Below are 17,497 nucleotides of genomic sequence, written 5' to 3' on the forward strand. Positions count from 1 at the left end.
AAACGGTAACTTCACCTGTAGGGCCGTCAAATGCAGTCACTCGCAAAGACGTCGACTTTCAGGGAAAGTACCCACACCACTAGCACTACCACCGACAATTGCACACGCACAAGCCGATTCCTAATATTCCCATAACGTCTGAAAGCCACGATGGGAAAAGTCGGCAAAATATGGCGCGTATTCTTAGAAGTCACAAGCAAAGAAAATTGACGAAAAATGATGTTGATGTTGATGTTATGACAGAATTAGAAACAACTATCTCGAAAAGTACACTTTTGTACCATTGTCTGACATTTTAGCGTACAGTATATTTTATCCTTGTTTATCTTATATTAAACATCACTTCGCATCATTTATTTACAGCCGGCTTGCCACTCCCAGACCCTGGGATACCTTCTTATAGTGTAGTTTTAGTCATGCTTATGCTGCACCATCGTCTTCTAAGGCATATATTAATAGTTGTAAGCTAGAAGTTATAGCCACCTACAAAACTTAGAACCGCTCATCACAGCCTGAAGTATGCAGTTTTGTAACGTACCTGATATATTTACTCACTGGCAAAATGAAAAAGGTCTCCACTATCATGTGTCTCAATTGCAGACGACACCGCTGTCGAACCTTCTTTATATGTTTGTTAAAATAAGCGCACGCGTAGATGGCACTTTCAAACATCGAATTCAAAATTGTCCGTCCGAACTGTTACCCGATATAGCCAGAGTGTTACCTGATCGGTTAATAGTTCCAAAACTGTTAAACAGTAACTGGTTTTTTGCATGTTTCAGAGCAAAATGACGCATACTTCGTGACCATAAATTGATGCATTATCAAAGAGATATTCGATCAGGTTAATTCAAATGAGGCGCGTGCCTTCTCGATCGAAAAAGCAACCCAGAGGGTATTTTTTCTGAATGTTCGTGCTAGGGGAAATAATTTTTGGGAAAAGTGTCTCACGTGACCATGAGCAGGTCCTCGTCTACGGTCTATAGCTTAGAAATCAAGGTTAAGCATTGCGACAATGCAGAAACTTTGAGAGTTCGTTGACAAAACCTAGTACATCATTTGGTATGGGAATAATTTGTTTTATTGGTGAAGAAACTGACACACTACACCATGAAATACTCGCCTGGTCACACAATATATTGTTAATGAGTGCGTCAAAGTAAATTGAGACGATACCACAAATCAGCATGAGCAAAGAAAGTTTTACAAAACACTTATTACCTGGAGTCTTTGCATCGGACTATAGCACGATGATCTTAATTACCCTTCAAGGCCATGCATAACGAGAAATAGATTGCCCCCTCTACCTACGTAGCTGCAGCTTCAAGATATAACAACGTATTTCTGGTAACGCACATAATACAGCAGCTTTCACACACCGTTCTCGATCGCTTGCACCTGCAACGCAGGCGTTTTATTCTTAAGTACTCACAAACTGTGTCGATAACCCTGGCATAAAAGTTGCCGACTCAACCAGTGTGTCTTGTTTATGGTCATTTACATAATAAGTTTACTTGTAAAAGGTATTAATAACTGTCGCCCTGTATTCCTGTGATAGAACTGTGTGACCGCCGGGACCAAGGCCTCTGATTTTGTACAACTAAATAAGTAAATGTCTCTTCTAAGACCAGTGTCAGTGTTGTCCTTTTCTAACCAACGATTTCACGAGTCGGATTCTTTCGTGTCAGGGTCATTTACACATCATTATCTCTTCATAAGAAGACAACACTGTGATGTAATTGCAACAGTACTATTACGGCGAGGCGAAATACGTTGGAAATAGGCGCTATACCCTGATGTCCACGCACTAGGTTCCTGCTGTATGTGGAGGAAGCTCATTCGTCAACTCAATTATATTTTATAGCTTACTGTTTTTTATGCATGCTGCGCCACGCTATAATTAGGTACAACATGGGCCATGTACCGCAGTACATAACAAAACAGGTTTTAGACTCAGTTAACAATGTGTGATTGCATCTTTTAACATCTTTGCTTAAGATTTTTCATCACAATAACGTTAAGGAATTTGTCTATAGACTGTCAGCAGTTTTGGCACCGTACCTAAAAGATTTTTGGTATGACACAGAAACTATGGAGAGGTTCCAGCTAATTAGTTCCAGAGACCAGCTCTGGAACTGTTAGTTTTTGCTCACTTTCCTTCTTTCTTTCTTTCTTTCTTTCTTTCTTTCTTTCTTTCTTTCTTTCTTTCTTTCTTTCTTTCTTTCTTTCTTTCTTTCTTTCTTTCTTTCTCTATTTCCGGTATTACTATCATAGAACATGCTACACACAAATTTTACCTTAATTACCCAGAATGCATTGCGACACGCTTATGACGTCATCGCTCAGCTCGGACGGGTTTTACGGGCATTTCTTGTGTGTTTATTTATTTATTTTTTATTCTGCATTGCTCGACTATCATATTGCGTTCAGCTATTAATATTCTAGCTTTCTTTCGCTTTGTTTTTGTTGCTTTTTGATTTTATTTTTCTCTAAATACTCGCCGTACGTGGCGCTATACTGTTTCGCCCGAATGTAACAATGGCGGCGCATAAGATGGCTTCGCTCGCATAGAGAGAGAAAATTAGCCTTTGCGTACGTTACAAGCGCGGCTGGGTACATCGTATACCTAGGCGAGGTGGGTGTGCTCGAAAACGAAGGTCAATGCAAAATTTGGATTCAAATCAGCTGTTTTGGCGGAGAAACTGCCCGCCGTATTTCTGAGGAGCCACCAGCGGATTTTCCTATATCAGTCTGCGAGGCCGTTTAACGCCGGTGGCTCAGCCCTGTCACCGCACCGGCGCAAGCATGCGTTGGCTACACGTTAAAGCAGCTCAACTTTCCAAGATCAAACGGTCAGTATCTCGTGAAAACAGCGACATTGCAATTGAAAATTGTTTTAGTCTGTGCTTTTAATCAAATGACAATGCATGTGGCCTCGGTTTTCAATTTCAACGGCCTAGGTCCGATGTTTCCTCTCGTCTGATCATCGTCGTAAACCACGCGCCTCTTTACGGCAACAACTCAGCGCTACCCGTCAAGCGATTGATTTTTGCGTAGGTCAGCGGAGCGAAAATTATTGCTCTGGCTCGCGAGAATGTCGTCTGATATACATTTCCGTGCGTTGTCGCCCCCGTATGTATCTGTTGCATTTTTACCGTACATGTAGGCATTTGTAATCTGTGGACTGCCTTGCTTTTAGTTGTAAAGTAAGCCTTTATTGAAATCGTATCCCAGTTGGGATCTTGATTATTATCTGATTATTATTCTGTTGTATTATGGTGTTACTGCTAGCAGCCCTCACTATAGGTACGTCCTTGAATATTAAAATCCAAAGCACTCTTTCATTCTGCACCTATCTTTGTCACACATTCTCTTGTTTCTTCCGCTGCTCTGGTCTCTGGAACTGCGCTCTTGCTTGCAAATGCTTTCTAGTTCAAGACTGATTTTTGAGATTACACGGATCCTGCAACTCAGCGTCCCCATTGGCTTGTCATGTGAAATCTATATTGATGAATGCAGTGCCCTATTAGCAGTATTATCATCAACTTAGATATCTGTAGAGTGACATAATTTTGTCTTCACCATCCTATAGATCCAGGACGACGGAAATATACAAGATGCAATCACCAGGAGTGCACCAGCAACGTAAAAGGACAAGTCATACGATCCAGTGATGTCGAAAAGATATCCTGAAATAAAAAGATCACAAGAAAGAACATCACTTTTTTATATAAGTGTGTGTGAAAACATATTAATGGACCTGAATTTGTGAGTGTGCGTTATGTGTTATTCATTTATGCTGTTGATCAGCCTTCTATGTCAAATTTCTAACGTTTAGTTTCATACACTACCTAGTCGATTATAGTTAAAAGATTTTGTGTTTCCTTGAAAACATATTCGGCCTAGTGTGCTGTAATCTTTGCATCTCAGGAAGGTATGGATATTATTCAAACTTTTATTCAAGTATAGAGATTATACAGTGGGTACATGACTTTCTAGGTCAAAGTCACAATTTGAACGTTAACGCCAACATTCAATTTCAAATTTTCATTGTGGTCTTTCTAGTCCCCGCCCGAACCGACGAAGTCGGGCGGGGACTTGTAGATTGAGTGGCATGCATCCGTGCGCCCGTGCATCCGTGTGTCCGTGCGTCCACAGTGATATCTCAGACATGCCTGGACCGATTTCTTTCAAACTTGGTACAAGGGTATTATAGCATGGCGGACATATGCACGTCAAATTGTTTCGAGATACGATCCAATAAAGCTGCCATGCGGCCCATTGGTTTCATATCTGTGGGCATTATGCAGCATATTAATGTGAACTGATTTCATTCAAACTTAGCACAAAGACAATACACTGTAACTCAAATGAGCACATACATTTTTTTTGATACAATCAAATATGACTTTCTGGCGGCCATTCAGATCTATGTTGTGCATGTCGACTGCTGTAACTCAAATATTCCTGCACTAATTTCTTTCAATCTTTACACAAAGGTAATACACTCTTGTATGCATATGCATCTCAGTTTTTGTCGTGATAAGATTTACCCATTTCTCGTTATTCGATGTGAAACTTTCTGAGTTGAAAATCAAATCTGAATCTGAATTCGATGCGACACAACGTAATTTTCTGAATCACATTCCATACACAAATCTGAATCAGTGGCAATGCAAGATGGAAAGCAGAAGCTTTACAGTTTAGATGTGAATTTGTTCGATTGAACGTGCTTCTGTCAAAAATATTGAAATGAGGTACAGAAGGTAAAATTGGCAACATTGCCAAAACTCTTGATCTGTAAGGTCAGATTAGGTTGACATGTGTTTCATAGATACTTTTCACATTACCATGCAAATGTGTTACTTTTGTTGGGATACTTAAATTTTGTATTTTATTTTTTGTTTTTTATGTTTTTTGGATTGTTGCTTCTGACAACCTTAAATGACCTATAGCACCATAAAACATGTTATTAGTACTACATAGGCATAATGGTATTGATTCGTATTAAAATTTGCGGAAGAAAACAATTCAAAGGTTATTTTCGATCCCCTATTTATACAACTTCTATTCCACTGTAGTCTCACCACTAACCCTTCCTATCCAAGTTATCCTGCAAAATTATATGTGAAGCACCCTCCATAGGAACTTTTCTTTCCATGTTTCAATATCATTTAGTCAAATGAGTACAAGGCTGTTTCAACATATTTCAACGCATGTATCCTGATAAAAATGTGAGTACACACACTTATTACTTTCATCCACTACTAGATTTGTGAAAGTGCATTTACAAACCGCATTTCCACACTTAGCCGCAGTATATACATTGACAAAATTTATATTTGGCGGGAACTAAATCATTGAAGATGACTTGATCAATAAGGAACTTTATCTCAGCCCAGGATGTCTGGATAAGAAAATTTTGGTTTCGTATAGGCAGAAGGTCTACTCCAAAATAAAGGCTAAAACTGCTGCTTTGAGTTCAATTTCAGATCTTAATTGTCTTTATCTTAGTGTGATTCCAACAGCTATCATATTTATTCAACTTAATATTCCCTTTGTTCGACGATATGGTTATGACTCTATGCGTCAGAAAAAGTAAAGCAAATGAAATTGAGATGTAGATCATGGCAGCTAGAACGATACAAACAATGGAAACCATAGGAACATAAAACAAATTCTTAAATTTTTCAAAATTAAAGCTAAATGTCTGAATAAGAGAATGTGTGTTTCTTGGGCGAATATAATTTTCTTTAAAGTTTCGTTAGTAAGGCATGTACCACAAGTATAGAAAATGGCTATTATACAACATCGTTCACTGCCTGCCACTCAGTTTGTGATTTCTCCTTAAACTAAACACCATCGTACTATTCTCGTACACAGGCATATTCTAGATATTTGATGTGGAGATTTAATTTGTATTTCGTTCTTGCGGCTAAATTATTGTAAAGGCGGTGATAGGAAAAAATTGATCTTTGCAATATTGCGGCTAAGACAAAAAATCTTCACAACGGTGTTCAACTCGTCAACGCTACATGTAGGTGAATAATTTCTGATGTCGCTGTTCACAATGGACTTTCGTCAAGATTATAATTTATTTGCAAACAATTTCTTTGCTTAATATGTTCAATGCGTCATGTTGGTAGGCTTATATTTCGTGACAATATTGGCGAGATTATCAAAAGATGTACATGATGTTGTCACTTGAAGTTTAAGGCTTACCCGACAGTGTAGGGCCAACGAGGAATGCGCTTCCCGCGCTAAACATTATCACACCAATTCCTTCGACCATTCGGTCTACACCTGCGACTTGTTTGGTAATCACCATGTCCAATGGGATATATACACCACGAGCCATTCCTATTACTACAGAGGTGATCATTATCTGTTCATATGTGCTTGTAAAGTTCGTACATGCAGTAAAAGTCCGAAAACGGCAATTGCAAGGCAGTGGATGTAAACGCGACCTTTGTCTACACCTGTGCAATCCAGAATTATTCCCGTAATCAGTGATGTCACGCAGCTTGTCATTCCCATGACAGACATAGTAAAGGCCGCTTTAACATTACCGATGCCCATTTTAACAGTTTTGTCAACTAAGTGACTTAGGGGAATACCTTCGCCTACACCATAGACAAACCTATAAAGAACGAGGAGTATAAACAAAGGACGTTCATGAAATAGTTTGATGATTGCAAACCGCATTAAGATGTTGCAATTTACTCTTCTCATGTCAGCCACATTATCTCCATTTACGATCTTATCTTTGGCGAAATTTCTTGGTGATATCAGATTTTCAACACTGTTACCACTACGACACTGTTCGACAGTTAGTTTCGATTTTACGTCGGGCTTGACATCCAATGCCAGAGTATTGGATTCATGTTGAAGACCATCTTCTTTTATTGATCTTATCTCACCTGGTCTGGTGTCACGACTACAATTACGATAGCCAGGGTTGTCAGCCTTACCGTCATTGTTCTCAACTCGCATTACCGTTTTATCAGACAGCGAAACAGTCTGAGCACCATTCTCCTCATTCGAATCTGCTTTGAGATGAATTGGCCGTAGCAGAGCTGCCCCAACACAAAGATGGGCTGTCAAACCTGACACTATTACCAGTGCACCTCTCCAGCCGTATTTGTCAATCAGAAGTTGGCACAAAGGCGGTAAGATAAAAGTTGAGAGACCAACTCCTGCTAGCGCTATGCCATTTCCCATTGTGTAACGCTTCTTGAAATAGAGTCCGAGAGAGGCGAAACAGGAAACATAGCATAGCCCGAGTGAAACACCTGCAAAAACACAATACAAATAACGTTTATAGTTAGAATTATTAAAAGACACAGTAACCCATACAAACTGAGTTGCAAAATAGACAGAAACAAACACGGTGATAGGTAAACGAGTATAATCTACACCAGAGGCCAAGAATGGAACTTGACAGTACGGAAAAAGACTGTTCCTGACAAAATGAGGGGACTTTCAATTGTTACTGCTTCCAAACCAGACGCATGCCACACGGCATAGGACGGACACATTTTCTTAGAAACGTGTTTTTCTAGCGTTGCTGTATTAGACGTATTTCAGGGACCCACTTTGCCATGCATTAATAAAGAGAGAGTTCATACCTGGGTCACTGTCATAATTGGCACCAGTTTGTGCGGATGAGCACTAAACCTATCTGACAATTTGTGATTATAAGAAACAATAGCAAAGAGTTGAGAATATCAGTATTGGACAGACAAATGACGGAGAAAAAACTCGGCTCCAATAAATTAACTTCCGTTTCGAGGCGTTATTTCTGATATTCTTCACCAAATACTTAAAAAGACCATACGACTACATGAAATTATGCAGCGTACATGACACTGAAAGAGCTTGTTTTAATATTATTTTCTTTTGCTCTGCAGTGTTTCATATTCCATTGAAAGCATATTGAAAATCTAGGCCTGAATTGTTTCGTTGTTAAATAAATTTGCCATTTCCTCTTTCATCGTCATTTGTTTTTACTATGAGAGCATTCTTTGATTAAAGTCAATAACAGTGAAAACAATAAGTTAAATGTGTGCTGAATCCTACCTGTAACTATTTTGCAAATGAGGCATTTGAATTTTCCAGAGGGAAGTGACAAATTTCATTAAATTAACTGTAACAAAATTCTGAGATGCAAAGAAATTTGTACGAGTCATGAAATTGACCTATTTCCAGTCCTCGATGAGAGCTTTCTCTGCAGATCATCTTCATCTATAGGCAGATAAGAAAACCCTGGAAGCTTGCAGTATAACTTTCATATCATGCTCTGTATTTTATTCAAGAAGCGATCAAAAGTTTACACTAGTTTATATTACGGCAAGGCCCTATTTCGTGTACCACGAATTTGAGTGTCACCGAGAGAGGAGGATTAACGAAGCTACCATAGGATTTTCATGTGGCACTGACTGTGTGTGAAACTCACGCGTACTGAAAATCTCCACTGGCACTGGCCAAGCGGGCCAGCGACTTTAAAATATCAATGGCCTTGAAGAAAATCAACTGGTCCAATCCTCAGGTCAAATCCAAGTATAATGCAGATTTTTACCCGCGCTCAAGGGCAGAACATTTGATTTACAAAATAGAAAGACACCACTTCAACATCCTAACATCAAACTGTTTTGTGCCTTTTAATTCATTTAAAGGAAGGCAAATTAATAATGATGACTATCAAAACCAGGTTTGGGCAACTGGTCTCAGTGCCAAAACATTTGAAATCTGTGAAAGGTTAAGCACAAACACATAAACTTTGTTTTTCTTAAAACAGCCTTTCACAACAAATATTTCTAACATTGAGAAAACGAGCACAAGCGTGGGCTTGAAGTTGAAATATGTCCCAACACGAAAAAGCTAAGCGTCCAGAACTCCGATCAGGGATAGATAAGTTTTGGCACGGTAACACAAGATCACACGCAAATCGAGTCACTACAACAGTTGACTCTTTCAAAAATGATTCTGGCTTCTCCTCTTTGAGGGGAGATGACGATCATCAAATCCAAGAAAGGGAATACACAAAATTTGGGCAACTGATGAAGAGAAAAATACTGAAGTGTCGAAACCCACGTTAAAAGACGAATCACAAAAATGTAATATTTACAGGCGACCAAGGCAAATGGCCATCAAGGTCAAATCACAATGAAAGCGCGATTTTGCACAATGTGACATTTACTTTCTAGTTTCAAAGTTTGGCGTCCAAAATATTTCTGTCATACATAACAATCTATGTATCGGGTCTAATATCGATATTAGACGACACAAGAATGACTTGTCTTCTGTTGCGGCACGCCAGGTTTGCGAAATTGCCGATATTTTACCTCAAGCTGATACATATCGGCGATTTTTTGGACTCTAATAATCGATACTAGACAATGCTATATTGACTTTGCCTTGCGTCTCGACACGCCGGATCTGTGAAATCACAGATATTTACTTCATATTTAACGGCAATTTGGACTCTAATATCGATACTATTGAACCGCTATTGAACAATTCTCAATCAGGATTTAGAGAGCACCATTCGTGCGAAACAGCCTTAATTAAACTTAGCAACTTGTGCTAAAAGCTATGGATAATGGAAATATTAATGGAGTAGTGTTTTTGGATCTCAAGAAAGCTTTTGATCTGGTTGATCATAGTGTATTGTTAGAAAAATTATCAATTTACAGGTGTGATGGTAAATCTCTTCGGTGGTTTAAATCTTACCTACAAAATCGCATGCAATTGGTTCAATTTAGAAATTTTTACTCTACAAAGCAACACATTTTGACTGGCGTCCCCCAAGGTAGTATACTTGGGCCTTTATTTTTCATCATTTACATAAATGATTTGCCACTTTATATTGATAATAACATTGACATGTACGCAGATGATTCAACCATAACTACCAGTGCAAAATGTATTCAAGAATTGAGACAACTTTGAACTCTGACTTAAATAATGTTCATAATTGGTGTAAGAATAATAGAATGGCCATTAATTGTGACAAGACAAAGACAATGATTGTAACAACGCAACAAAGACGTAGACATTTGAATAAACAAACTTTAGACTGTAATCTTGGTGAAACGGAATTGCAAGCAGTACACTGTGAAAAGATTCTTGGTACGCTTGTCGATGAAAATCTGTCATGGAAGCAGCACTGTGACAAGATTTTTAAAAAAGTAAATAGTAATATTGCTTTGCTCAAGAGAATAAGACAGTTTTTACCTATGAATATAAGAAAACTTTTTTATAATAGCTATATTTTACCACACTTGGATTACTGTTGTCATTTATGGGGAGCATCCGTAGTCCGACTCTAACTTAAATTATACGAGCCTAGACTTGTCTAAAACTGGGGGTAAATATCCTATATTGGAGACTTCACCCACTCACATATCTGACGAAACAATTCTAATTTCGATACTGTGTGATCTAGTAGCTGTAAATGTCCGATATCATATAAAAGTGCAATGCCGCGGTGTCCTGGAAATCCAGTTTACCTCGACATGGTCGATACTCTAAACAATAACTCTTTTATGACCACAAGGAGATCACGAACCGAACACATGCTTAGCAAATAAGGAGCATATTGAATAGCGCCACTACTCTCGCGAGAAAAGGTGAGGTAAGGTCTTTCGCCTAGATGCAGTACCGATCAGTCTGTTCAGTTTTTATTAGCAAATTTCACGTTTTGCAAATCTCTTTAAAGAATAAATTTCGTATCTCTGAATAATTTTGTCAGGTATATAGCTTAGCAAAACGTTTGGGTAAACTTCTTTCAATATAGTGAAGTTACTGGCTCGCGTCCTTAGGAACAGTAGGACATCTTTCAGGAGTTACTGGACCAGCATGAAAATAGCTGGTCTTGGGCCATCGGGTTAGCCTGAATTTCGCACGCTGGGCACTTAACTCTCATATTCGTTCTGACCTACGATTGAACTACTTTTCTGAAGTTCCTTACCTGTGCCAAAGCCAAGACTTACGCTCAGAAATAGTGAGCTGGTTGCAAATGAACTCACGGCGATGGATATACTTGACATTACACCTCCAACCATCGCCATTTGTCGAAAACTGAACTTCTTGCAAAGAAAGGCTGCAAACGGTCCTGTCAAAAGAATAACAAATATTAATTAGAACTTGTATTAAAAAATTGTAAAATTTCATTGAATGGTCTGCTCTAATTGGCCATAAATCTTCCTTTGATTTCAATAATGAAATACTCGTCAAAGCGATGGCAGCTCAACAAAGACGGTTGGGGAAACGACAGTATTAAAGAATGTTTTTTTAATAATCATGTATTTGGTTACGGAACATCCCTCCATTGCGTACTGAAATTTTGCAATGATCTTTATGATGGGGACCAAGACTAAATCCATAAAACTGAATAATATGTTCACGTCTTGAAGTAAGTTTATCTTCAACGTAATTGATGTGACAGGTTCTTTTTCATCTGAGATAAGTCGTGGGTTCCGTAAATGGGAAACCCAATATCCTTCTTTATAGTATCTAAGTATGGCTTGCACTTACTATGAATTTGCTAGGCACGTACTAGGTGATATTAGAGAATTTAATATAAGCCCTTACATGGCATTCTTTGGATATGCGGCAACAACAATCACACGAAATATTGTGCATTTTTATATGTCCGTGTATGAAACTTAACATCCGAAAGAACAGGAAGGGACATATCGTTTTGCCTTTATGATATATAACAATAACAAAACGGAACATAAGAAAACCAACGCCATGCCGATATGAAGGCTTTAACACGATTGGAACTAATTTGGGAGAATAGGATATTGTACCAATGTTGATTTATCAGCAAATTTAAGCTTATCTACTTTCCTTTTTTCGCAATTCACTTGCTTTTTATGGGTAATTTGAAACACGGCAACTTTAATCTATAGGGCACCTAACACTTTTGTATTCAAAAAATTAAAAGATTTCTATTCTCGGCACAAAATAAAAGGCAAGATGACAACTAAAAGTAAGGAGGCAACTTAACTCCATCATTTAAGCTATCGTCCTGGGTTCTCAATTCTCCTTCATTTCGCTTTAAATGGGTTTCAAGGTCAATGGGGAATGAGGTCAAAGTTTCCTTTGAATGCAGGCAGGTTGTTTCTTCAATACAGGTAAAGTGTATACGTTAGATTCTAATAGAGCTGTCCTATTTCATGTCACTAAAGACAGGTAACCTTTACATTGCCTCAAAGTTAGTACATTTAATTTTATAAGGACTCGTCAAGTTGTTAAAGTGGCGTCACATTAACACAGAGGGGGTAAATTAGGCGACATTTCCGACTCACCGGTCATGTACGTAGTTGCTGTGAACGAGGACAGGACCAACGACGTCCAAGCCGCGCTATCGCCGAAATAGTCCAAAAACACGACATAAAATACAGCCAAGGAAGTTCCTATTCCCCGGACAAGAAACATCATTATGAAGGTTGCTAATGTGATACACCAGCCCCATCCACCGTCCGGCGGATCGCGAAGTTCTGGAGGCTTGGTCCCTATGGCAGACATGTTTTGTAAAAACTTGCTCAACTTGGGCCAAAGCGGGCAGACATTTTAAGAGTGTGGTATTTTGACTGTCGAAGTATTGTTTAACCAGGTGTCAAAAACGCCTCGCGTAAATAACGGTCATGCGCTGACATAGCTCTTATCAGATTACATTATTAGCATACTATGTTTTAAAGGGCATGCTCGCGTAGCTACCTGCCGTTATAAAAGGAGAATTTCAAACTCTACTGACTTAACAGAAGATTGAACTAAATGAAATTTAGCGGGCAGAGTGTCTAAAAAGACATGTTATAGATTTATGAAAAAATGAAATTTATAATAATCAAATCTGTATTACTAAAAACACACCATAACGAGGAAAAAGATATAAAAAAATTATAATGTAATTTGTACGACCCATTTCAGTGCCAGCCGAATGCGTTTATGAGTCCAAGGAATGTTTTACAATTGTTCATAGTGGCAAGAACTATCGGGTTTGGAAGTACATTTTCATTTCACTTGTCAATTTGATGTAAAACTTGTGAAAAGGGACGAAAATTGGTCAAAAACGTTACCCAATTTTTTGATTGATGGATAAAGCTCTGCAAGAATGTACCTGCATGATTTCCAGATAAAAATGTTCTTGAATTTACAGGAAGTATTACCTTCTTCTGTAAGCAAAACTCTTAGATATGAATGGGATTGCTTGAAGTTACGCTTTCTTTGAATGAAGTAAAATTATGTGTGTTTCCTCTCCACAAAACTATTACATGTGATGGATGTCCAAATGTGGCCGATACACAGCCACCTATAGATATTCCTAACGCATATGCATTTGACATGTTGAGGCAAAATTCAAGAACTTAGAAAAAACTGTACATTTTGATTTCCATATCATGCAAAGTCTCAACCAATTGGAAACAGCATCTAAGCTCTGAGAGAGTTAAATTTACACATTCCGTAAATATTAGAGAGAACGGTTGTAATGTAGGATAATATCAAGTAATTAATTTTGTGAGTGTAAGTTTTCGTTATTCTTTCATTTACGTTGTTTAGTGTCTTCTGTTTCACAGAAGAAAGCTTATACATGATGTGTCGTCTTGGTCTACTTGTCATCTCTAAATAAAAAAATAAGCTTTCTCGCAATTACTGATAACGTGCTCTTCCTCTATTTTCCTAGGTAGGAAACGGTATACCCGCCGCAGAAATCTACCTAATTGCCCGTTGGTGACATCTTCACCGCTTGTTCCGTAAACCATGGGAAAGTAACAAAAGAGAATTTATAAAGAAAAGATGGAAATTATCACCAAGGTAAGAATTTAATCCTGGGCATAACTTTAAGCGCAGATCTAGTAGTTTCTTCTCCATTAAAGTCAGACAGGTGTTCAAGACTAAGGTGACCAGTTTTCACACCAAGTGAAACAGGTGGCAAAACAAAACTTTAAAATTGAGTAAACATAATTTACTATTTTTATTCGAGTGTGATTCCATCAGCCGTCACGTCTGATTATTAAGCTAATGAGATACTTATTCCTCGTTTAATGATATGATTATGTCTTTACGGCATACCTTTGTCATTCACCTACCTGTTTTATTTCATGTGAATAATGATATACCTATGAGTAAAACACGTAGAAATCCTTATGTCCAGCTTTGTGAAGAGCCTCTATGGACTACGCTTCATAGAAATACCAGAATACGTCTGCAAGAAGTGATGTTTGTTCCCATGAGAACCAATCATATGCTAAATCATAGATTTTTGACCAGGCCTATACGCAAAGTGACAGGTCCATACGTATGCCATATGTATACCACGCACCTTCGACCAACATGTCTTGCGCCCTGGGAAAATCCCTACACAACAATTACATGGTATACGAATGGCATTTTTTTTACCTGCAGTATACTCCGGACAAAATCCACAGGCAGTGTTTCTCATGTTGATCCAATTAAGGTATCTGGATACCTTATGGACATTCTCAGATTTTTATTTTTTCACAGTTATAGAAGTCCCAAACCCCAATAAAGTATACATTTTCTGAAAACCCTGATATTGGGAAATCCCAGCGTTCACAGTCATTATCTGCATACTTGTCACGTGACAAGCGTTTTGCTGAACCTTCCTAATTGATGCATTGACAAGCCGTAGCAATACCCTTGAAATCAATTTATATGCCGCGACAATTACAATTCCTTGAAAAGCACCTTAGTCTAACACCTTAATAGTGTATAACAAAAAATAAAGGCATATGAAGGAAATCCATGAACGGATTTCAAGGGTATTATCAAGGCTTGTCAATGCACAAATTTCAACCTGAAGTCGTGCAGCATGTTCGCTAAATGGAGGAAAAAGCGATTTTTGGAAGGCTTAGCAAAACGCTTATCATGTGACTATTTTGCAAATAATGACTGTGTACTGTGCATGGTCGGATTTCCCAATATCAGGGGTTTCAGAAAATATATACTGTATTGGGGTTTGGAACTTCTATAACTGAGAAACAAGCAAACATCTGAAAGTGTCTATCAGGTATCTAGCTACCTTAAAGTTGTGTGCCGATGTATCTTGGTAACCGAACCTATTAGGTACCCCAGTAACAAAGCGGCGCACCCTGTGTATATGTTCTCAGTAATCAACTTAAATATGTAGATGGTCAACTCATTCATTTTTTGTACCGATTTATTGAGGCTATTAGAGTTTGATAAAGTTATGTTGTTCATGGTGTTATCGCCCTCTCTAGGTTAACACATACATCGTTTCAAACAATATTATAAAAAAGAGCGATAGCACTAATATTCGTCTTGATGAACAATGATACCTTTACTGGGGAAAGCCATATTGTTCCGAATGACAATGGTCTGTCCTCAGCACGTGATCGTGACAGTTGTGTACTTAAAGACGAACAAGCAAGTAGAATTGAGACCGGTGGCTTCTATTCACAAATTACGGGAACGTTATCCGAGCGATTATTTCACCTCTGGTATCGGCAGTTTCTCATTTGATTTGTGCCTGATTTCTCAGCAATCTTAAAAGCAACTTGTGTTCAATGATGAATCATCATACGATTTAGAGAGTTGTTGATTCTGCAAACACATATCATGATGGCATTTTTATTTTCACCTGAAGACAAGCATCACACAGTATCAAATGAGACAGAACTTATCGCACTAAGTCTTATCTCTACCCACTACTAGAACAGCACAAGAGGTTGTGACAGGAAGCACACAACAACGCGACTGGGAGGGTGTTTAAATTCTTTTGCTACAATGGATAACTGATGCGATGAGCATAAACAAACACAACAAACACAGTAACACTGGCTTTTCTGCATAAAGTGATAACTTTGTGTTCGAGATCTTAAATACAATTTTACCACCTAAGTGAGTTACAACAGTCTAAGCCGGTAGACAGTATCAATATGGTTGAATTCTACAGGTAAAATACGTAAAACTACAGAAGTCAAAGTAAAATTTTAGGTTATACCGAAATTCCATACAAGAAATGCCTAAAAAGTTGAAAAGATGCATAAGTATAGGTAGTTTCACGAACAAACAGTACTTTTTGCCATGAGAGCGATTATATTAGTAATGAAAGTATGTAGACAGTTATCTCACACTCTTGTTGTGCCGAAAAGTGTTTTTACCCACAATGCAATATCATGACGTGTGTCCCCTTCGCACAAGAAAAAATCTATTTAAGGTAGTGAGGATCACGAAGTTGGCACGCTGTAGACTCAGTTGTGTGACCGCATCCTTTCACGTCTGTAATAGAGCCTTTCATCACAATTACGTTAAAATGTGGTAACTCAACGTCTCGAATGGCTGTCGTGCTATACCTATGATGACGAAGACTGCATCTTATTACTATCAACTGGGATATCTGTCAGGCGACATAATTTTGTCTTAACCATTCCACCGATCCACAGCGATGGAAATATGCAAGACGAAGCCAACATGAGCGTACCAGCAACGTAGAACGACATGTCGTACGATCCGGTCATGTCGAAAAGATATCCTGAAAAAAAATGAGAACATTAAACGAATCTTGACTTTGTTATATGTGTATGAAAGCATATGAATGGACATAATTTAGGAATGAGTGTGATGTGTGCTTCATTGGAGTTGAATGACCCTTCTTTGTCACAGCTGCTGAATTGTACTTCCATAAGCTCATACTCGATGTACTGAACCCTTAACCCACATGGCGATTTCCGCAGCTGACGGGTACGTCCGGAAAGTTTACTAATCAAACTATCGGAACCATGTCGTGCGCAATCGTATCAATCGTTGGTGCAGTTTTGAGAAATTGTTGCCATGACAACCATGGCATTACTTTAGGTGTGCTTAGATTTAGATTGCCAGATTTAACTGCCTGTGTACGAGCTTTATAATGGTCACATGGCCGGCAAGTTCAAAGGACAACGTCACCTGAAAAGCGAGGGATGAATTTGAAGATTTTGCGATTGTTTACCGAGGCATTGTGACCTCGTTTGGCCCCCGATGCCGAAAGTAGGTTATTCTAAGATCGTGATATTGGTCATAAGATAGTGTTTTATATTAGCATTATGGATTGTACGATTATTACATTTTGCAGTATTGTTTACCATCCAAACCGTGTTAACATATTGTCCGATGTTAAATTATGTACAAATCCTCCGAGTATAAAAGTACAGTGATCTCAGACATAATTTGCTGTTGTGATAATTCACGCCTCATGGTATAGCTTCAGGTTCAGGCTTTGAAGTCACGACGTAATGTCATTGTCAAAGGCAAATGTCACCCATAAGCCTAAAGTCACGTTCTAAAAGTTGAAATTTTGCTTATTTAGAACATGGGAATTACGCTTTTGAAACTTACTTTGCCAAGGATGCAGTAATTTGGTAATCAGACAGTGCCCTGTGCTTCTTATTATTTGTTATTTTGATACGATTAATATCAAATTATGTTATCACAGTGACTACTACACGAACATTTTCTATAAAACTTA

At 38.3% G+C, this 17,497-nt stretch overlaps 1 protein-coding gene across 1 annotated transcript; it reads right to left on the reverse strand.

The window, feature by feature from the left end:
• Positions 1–3,556: 3,556 nt before the first annotated feature.
• Positions 3,557–12,615, reverse strand: LOC139150059 (monocarboxylate transporter 12-like). The gene is made up of 4 exons (XM_070722208.1): positions 12,318–12,615; positions 10,973–11,116; positions 6,223–7,292; positions 3,557–3,689 (listed from the first exon to the last, which is right to left on the reverse strand). The coding sequence occupies exons 1-3, from the start codon at positions 12,535–12,537 to the stop codon at positions 6,382–6,384; spliced, it is 1,275 nt and encodes a 424-aa protein (XP_070578309.1). The 5' UTR covers positions 12,538–12,615; the 3' UTR covers positions 3,557–3,689; positions 6,223–6,381.
• Positions 12,616–17,497: the final 4,882 nt, after the last annotated feature.

The sequence above is a fragment of the Ptychodera flava genome, chromosome 14 (assembly GCF_041260155.1).
Source record: "Ptychodera flava strain L36383 chromosome 14, AS_Pfla_20210202, whole genome shotgun sequence".
NCBI classification, from domain to species: Eukaryota; Metazoa; Hemichordata; class Enteropneusta; family Ptychoderidae; genus Ptychodera; species Ptychodera flava.